General features: G+C 27.7%; 1 protein-coding gene across 1 annotated transcript; it reads right to left on the reverse strand.

Annotated features, from left to right (window-relative positions):
• Positions 1 to 320: 320 nt before the first annotated feature.
• LOC140176927 (zinc finger protein CONSTANS-LIKE 13-like) lies at positions 321 to 644 on the reverse strand. The gene has a single exon (XM_072208501.1). It carries the CDS (start codon positions 642 to 644, stop codon positions 321 to 323), a length of 324 nt encoding a protein of 107 aa, XP_072064602.1.
• Positions 645 to 7,952: the final 7,308 nt, after the last annotated feature.

Genomic DNA, 7,952 nt, shown 5'->3' on the forward strand with positions numbered 1-7,952 from the left:
TATTAATAATTAATTAATTTTAAATTTTTTAAATTCAAAATTTTAAAAATTTTAAATTGATTAAGTAAACCTAATTAAAACCTATAAAAACATTTCTCTTCTCTCTCACATTAACCTACCCACCTCCAACAATCACACACACACACCCCTCTCTCTCACCGTCAGACCCTCTTCACCTCCTCACCGCGACCCACTCCTCTTCTATCATCGACATCTGGCTCGTCGGATTCGCCACCGTCGACAAGAACCACTTCCCTTTCGTGAACCAGATATGTTACTGGAGCCGCCGTTGCAGTTGGAGTTGAACTTGAGCTCGATCCCTAAGGCGGCGGGGATTTCGAGGGGGGAGGACAGCCTGAGAAGCCATGGAGGAGGTGGCAGGCATGGAGGGATGAGGTGACGGAGGAACTGTTATGTGCGTCGGAGTCGCAGTCGTTGTAGAGAATGAGATTGTCAGTGGCGCATCGCACGGCGACAGGTTCGTTGCGGTAGTTATCGTAAATCTGAGAGCGCACGTGCTTGAGTGAGAGGGCGTTGGCAGAGTGCACGTGCTGGTCACATGAGATGCAGAGCTTGGCAGAGTCAGCGCGGCAAAAGATAATTGCCATTTTGGAGTCGCAGTAGTCGCACGGTAGAGGTATCATCACGATGTTGCTCTCTGCATTTTGGGATATTAGGTGTCATTTTGATGATTAAAGAGACTGCAAACTACACACTTGGTTTTAACCAAAAGGAGTCCTTGAACAATTACAGAAATATAAAAAAAATATTCATTTAATATGAAAAAAAATATCCTAATACTTAACAAAAGAAATATCCAGTTATATTTTAGCAAAAATAATTAAATATCTATAAAATTTAAAAAAATTATGAAATTCTTAAAAAAATAGAGACATTCACATTTGTAATACAAAAAAATTCGAAAAATATATAAAAGAACATTCATTTAGTATGAAAAAGAAACATTCTGATATTTAGCAAAAGAAATATCCATATATATTAACTCGTAGAGATTTTGGATTCATCCAGAGGTATTTGGCTAGTTTTTGGCTAATACCCTTTTGGTTCCTAGCATTGTTGTTTAAAAAATATTTGAATAACCCTTTTTAAAAATATGTCAATCCAAATAATATAGATTGGTAAAAAAATATAACTAAATTATATAATACGAAATGATATTCTTAGAAGTTTGTTTTGTAGTAGATCTAATGCCAAGATATTTATCATTATTTATGGTATAATCTAATTTCACAATCATTCAAACGATGTTTTTATGAAAAAATCGCATTATTTACTTTGAAAAAAAATTTGATCACTATTATAATTTAAATAAAATATATAATAGATATTAAACCAATTTATTTTTATAATTACTCAATCACAAATATTCATCAAAGATATAAGATTTAAGAGCATACAAAATAAATATAACACCTACAACTTTTACGCTATCACGATAAGATGATTATTATAAGTCTTTTTAGCATAAATTAAACAGAACAACATATAATAATAAAGAAACAATCAAATCTAAAAAAGTTGTAGAACACCTATCATACACTACGACTGTTAACATTGAATAAATTTTAACAATTTATTCTTTTATTAGCTATCTTTTTATCTACTCTGCACTTTATCTATGAATATGTTAAGAACTAAACTTATGCTTCAACCTTTTAAAATCTCATATATTGCAACTTCTACCAATTCTTATTTATGACTGTGTTTAATAGAAGTGTCTAATAAAAATGTCTTTTTATAACTATGTCTAATGGAAGAGTCTTTTTATATATATATATATATATTGAATGTGTCTCCTTATACATGTGTTTAAAATATAATAATTAATTATTATTTACAATAAATTGACAAATATCCTATACTTTTCCATCAACTTTATATCTATAAAAGCTAAGACACCTTCTATATCTCAACAAAGGAAACGTGATAAGTTTTATAAATTTTATTTTATGTGTTTAATATTCTATATTCATAACATTATTATATACCTCTTAAATACTTATTGATTTAAGCGTCCAAATATATTTTACATGTATACCCCATTTTTTCTCGATCACTCTAAGCATAAGCGTTGAAGAGCTTCTAACAAAGAACTCTCTAACTGAGTTATTATAACTCAGAGTCATCACTTCATTTCAACTACGTACTCTATGAAAAAAAACCTTCAAACAATGAATCACATCCTCAAAAAGACTATACGTCAAAAAAATGTTACCGACAATGGAACAACTTATATATTCTCTCTTCATTTACAACTTCAATTTCACCATTTTTTTACTACACAAGTTTATTATTTTTTTTCTTTTTTTTTTTACTGTCATTTTATGGTTTTAAATTTGTTGAATATATCTCGATTCAATAATGGAAATGCATCCTTCAACTTTTAGACTACCTACCTGTCACTTAATTTGTCAAATTTATGTTGGCAAAAAGTTATGAACAGCTGGTGAAGCCAAACAGTTAGAAAAGGGAAAATAAAATCATTCTCTTGTTAACATAAAGTTTCTCATGAAAGCATACTCGAACCTAACACACCCCACATATAGAAGGAAGAATAATAATTAATACGAAGTTATCATCTTATTGGACATAAATTCTAAATAAAAATCTGGTATAGGAATATGCAATTATTAATTATAAACCATTTGGGTTTGACTTAATTAATTGATTAATTGATTAGTATCGTACATGACAAAAATTAATACTAGATTTCTAAGAGTTAGGCACTATAGATAGATCTTAAGCATGCTTTTGTGGAATTGATTAAGATGGTTAACAGAAATCTTAGTGGTTTTCATCCTAATCTTGCCAATTCAAGTTATGGCATCTTATAAATTCATGCATGCAGCATGAAAGTTTCTACAACGGTAGGTTTCGTGCATTTTCACATTTTGTGTCCGTCAATGGCAATGTGCCCAAGTGTGATAAGTTAATTACTAACTTACATTCTCAATTAATTAAGTTGTATATAATAATATACTAGTAAAAAGTAGTTATCATAATTCTTTGGTCCTACACCACATTAACTAATTAATTAACCAAATTGCTTTCTATATATTATATAAGCTTCATGCAATTTGTTTACAGGTTTACAAAATATATGTTTTTTCCACTCCCAAAGTTTATTAGCTGTGTTATGAATATTTAAATATAAATGCTCTCATCATCAATACTAATTTAGTAAAGAATTGATTAGAGAGAATTATTTATAAATGTTATTTGATTGAGAAAATGACATTTTTTATTTATAAAATATTTATATTTTTTTAAGATTAGATTAACATATTTAACTAAAATATTTTTTAACAATATATATATATATATATATAAATCTAGTAGCCAATCATGCTAAAATTATCTTTAGTTTGTACTTTCTGCTTTATTCATCTTATCTTGAATATTAAATTCTCACCAACTATGTATATATCAAGAGGGAAAAAGAAAAGAAAGATAATTGTTAACTTTAGCAGTACTCTTAATCATAATAAATTTGTATTAGGAGTAGAAATATCTTATATATAACCCAGTTTGAGTAAATAACTTAAATAATTTCTTTTGAAAAAGGAGCTTAAAATATAAGAATTTTTATTAAAAGCAGCTTATAAATAAGTTATTTTGTGTTTGGATTTTTAGTTATAAAAATACTTATTTTAAAGTTGTAGCATTTGAATAAATAACTCAAAAAATAATTTTTTTTTTATAAAAGAGAATGAATATTAAAATAACCATGATAACAAATACTTTCTAATATTGAATGTTAATTTTACATAACCTAATCACTAATATTGTGTATGATATGATAGGTAAAAATAAAAAATAAATATAAAATGTGTGTCAATGTATATTTTATTGCTATTTTTTATTTTTTATTTTTACTCCTATTAGAACTCTCTTCTCCTTTATTGAGGTCAAGAACTTGTTATAATTAACTATGAAAATAATAATAAGCTATAAAATTATATATGAAAAAAATAAAATTAAAACTGAAATTTCATACCACACTTGAATACAAATTTAATAATAAAAAATAGTGATAAAATGATAAAAAAAATTTAGAAGGAATATATGCAATAAGTTGTTCAAATGTAATATTGTCTGAAAATGTGGAGTATCAATACTTCCATCAGATATTACGTAAAAATGGTGAGACTTGGAATATTGCGTGAGAATGATGGTGGAAGGCCAGTGCTTCTAGCAGACCTTGTGTGAAAATGGTGATGAAGGGTCAGTATTTTTCATAGAGACAAGAAGGAAAGTAGATTTTCTTGTTTTAAAATTATTTTTTTTAAGTAAGTGGTAGAATGACTTCTCGAGAAGCAAGAAGTCATATATTTCTACTTCTTCAAAAAGCTGCAAATTAATTTTTCGGGAAGTTAAAAGCTTTTTTTAAAATAGTGCCAAACACATAGATTGTGACTTTTCATAATCCAAAAGTTAAAAAAAAGTAGCTTCTTTTACTTCCCAAACGGGCTCATATAGTGTTTGGTTAAAAAAATAAGATGGTATTTGTTATAGTCCGAATCAAGTCATAATTGACGCTTAAGGGATAAATTTCTCAACAAGCTAATCCTAGAACTTTATCAACATGAATATTATCTTCCTCTTTATCTCTCTCTCTTGCATATTACATCCTCCCCCGGCCTCCTTCCCGCTTAAGAAATTTGGTTCCTGAATTTTGAACTCCTATGATAATTACCTTTAGACTCCAATAACAAGGACGGTGGTTAATTTCGTTTGTTCGTAGGTTTCGAGAATTACGTATTTATCTGCATTCTTTGTGATTATGTTTTGTTGGATGTAGGAAATATGGTAGAGCACTAATCCTTCGATGTATTTTTTTTCATGTTTTCTCTTTGTCTGCAAGGTGTAGGACACTAATCCCTCAATTTATTCCCCCTAATGACTACCTCCAGGAAAAGGTGGTAAGACATATTCCTTTGATTGTAATGCCTCCTGGGGATGTATAGAAGAGAGACATCAATATTTGGGTTAGCTATCGGGTTTGTCAAGTTCTGGCAGTTTAACCGACATGCGAGTTCATGGTCAGTAGAACAGGCATACATCATATACATCTACATGAAATTGGTTGAGTGTGCATATTGTATTTGGTTTGTCTATGTGATTACTTCTGTTTAACTGCTAACTGCCATAATTGATGTAGTTGCTCTTGAATGTGTTTGAACTTCTTACTTGTGCTTGCTACTAACTAAACTGAATTGATGATTATCGGTACACTGTGATATTGAGAACAAACTGATATTATTGAGATTGGATTTTGATAATGATGATTGTTTGAGACTAAACAAAGACGATGATGATTTACTTAAAACAATTGAGACTAGAGGTAAATATATAATTAAGGTTTAGAATGTTAATTCTGTTTGGATTTAGTAGAACCCTAGACTTAAATCTGGTGTGTTTGGAGATTAGGATTGTCTAGCGGATTTTTATAATTTTACATAATCTCTATTTGAAATTATTACTCTACTGAAAACCTTCGGGTTCTCACCCGATGTCGAATTTTGTTGATTTTTTAGATATAAAATGTGATGCATCTCGCTGAACGTGCAGGACTCCTTTTAACGAAAGCAAAGATTTTACTTTTGGATTTATTTTAAATTACGTAGTATTATTCTCCACTTTTGAATATGTATTTGTATATCCCTATTAGAGGTTATGTACTTTGGAGAAATAAGTTATATCCAACCTTCTTTTCGCTGGTTGAGACTAGTACTTTATGTATTTTATTTTTGGATCTTTTATATATATATATATATATATATATATATATATATATATATATATATATATATATATATTATCTCTTTTGTTTGGGTATATCGATGCCTTCTTATCTTTAATGCAATGCTTCGCATGTGATGACGATTGTTGCTTTTATTTATCCTCCTTTCACTAGCTCCTAATTATATATATCTTTATTTTTCAAAATATTATATATGTAATTTTTTATTTATGCATCGTAATATCTCGTCACCTTTGACTTACGATTGCAGCATTAAATCTTATGTAATAGGGTGTTACAGATTGTCTATTGGATTAAAGATGAAAAGTTGTGCTAAGATCTAGACGAGTTCCTAACACTCACTGAAAAAAATTTTAAAAATAAGAGATGAACTGATGTCTGCAATTTAAAATAATTTACATTAGAATTTTATGTAACTTAATTATCTCATCAACATAAAATTGAACATACCAAACTATAATAAAAATTATTTTTACCAAAAAAAATGAACTGACTTTGTTATTATATTTATAATTACCCAAATTAAATCAAAATCCTTAAAGTTACGAGATAAACTTATTACGAAATCTATCATAATTCTTTTTTATTTTCATTGAGAGATTTTAATTTGTTGTAATAATCCAACAAGCTAAGTCTTTAATATTCAGCTTTAACCTGTTGAAGCAATAGGAAACAAAAATTTTTATGTCGTTATTCATAATTTTTTCACCATAATAATTATTTCATATATATATATTCCGAAAACAAGAGATGTGCTTTTATTGTCTATTAAGACAAACACCAAACACTGCTTGTAAACAATTACAAAAACCACAAAACATATATTGACACTTGGCTGATTACGTATATTTTAATATATTATTTTAATAAAAATACTATTTATTGTTTATTTTGTTTGATAGTGATTTAAAAATAAATATTGATAACAAAATAATAAAAATATAATATATTTAAATATATATCAATTTATAAAAATGATTAATATTTTACCGATTTTTGTGGCAAATTATCCGACAGTAATTATTTACTTTTATATAAAAAATAAATTCTATCACATATTACTGTCGAAATTAAAATAAAAATCTAACGGTAAAAATAAACTAATTTGTCATTTCAAAAGTATTCGTGGAACCAAAAAAATCCAACAGTAGAATTTAACATTAAATAAAAAAAAATCAGTTGAAAACCATTCTTTCATCCTTTATAAAGTAACATTTTGTATTTCAGAAAAAAAAAATCTTAGTCATTCAATTTAATAAAATATAAGAAAATTAGAGAAAAACAATATATATATATATATATATATATATATATATATATATAAGATGAAATTGATTTATACCATAAACTAAATAAGAATTTTACTAATATATAAGCTATTATTTTTAATCATGCTATTATGGTTTTGGTGGGGCTTTCAAGCCTCTTTGCCTTCACACGCTTCCAAGAAGAGCCATTTGATTAAAGAACACAGACATAGAAGTTCATGAATCATTGTGATGATGCCATAAAGAATTTGCTTTAGCAACTTTAATTTAATCTCAAGTTGTTATGTAGACTACAGTTATTTTTTCTTGTTATAATGTCTTTTTCATTGGATCCATTGAGACAACACTGAAACCAAAGATGTCCCCCTACCTTAAAAGAAATGAAGCTATTAAGAGTGGAAATTAAATGTAGCATAGAGGCTTATTAAACAACACCACCAATCATAAGAAATACTTTTTTCTATTTTCGTAAAAACACATATTTTAAAATATTTATAGTTAATTAATTATATATATTTAATTATTACTATAATATACCTTAAATGTAATAATTAATATAAAGATATCCAAATCATAATCTAGTAGTGTAACAAGTCAATATTCCTAACCAAAGTTTGGTCCCATGATTTGTTAACAACCAAATGTAACTTCTTGTAATATTTGTGCAACGATTCATTGATTCTAACATGTTTAACAAGTCAAAAACTTGCATTATAAGTTCCTTCACACATTACAATGAATGATGAGACTAAAGTATAATTTTCTTCACCGTTGAAACTCTTTTCTCCTCAATCTCCTTCTAAAAGGGAAGAATCAAATGAAGATAAAGTAAAAAAGATAACAACAATAAGAAATAAATAAATAAAAAGGTTAGGAACCCCACCAACCGGTGTGCCCTT

This window comes from Arachis hypogaea, chromosome 2, assembly GCF_003086295.3.
Source record: "Arachis hypogaea cultivar Tifrunner chromosome 2, arahy.Tifrunner.gnm2.J5K5, whole genome shotgun sequence".
Taxonomy (NCBI): Eukaryota; Viridiplantae; Streptophyta; class Magnoliopsida; order Fabales; family Fabaceae; genus Arachis; species Arachis hypogaea.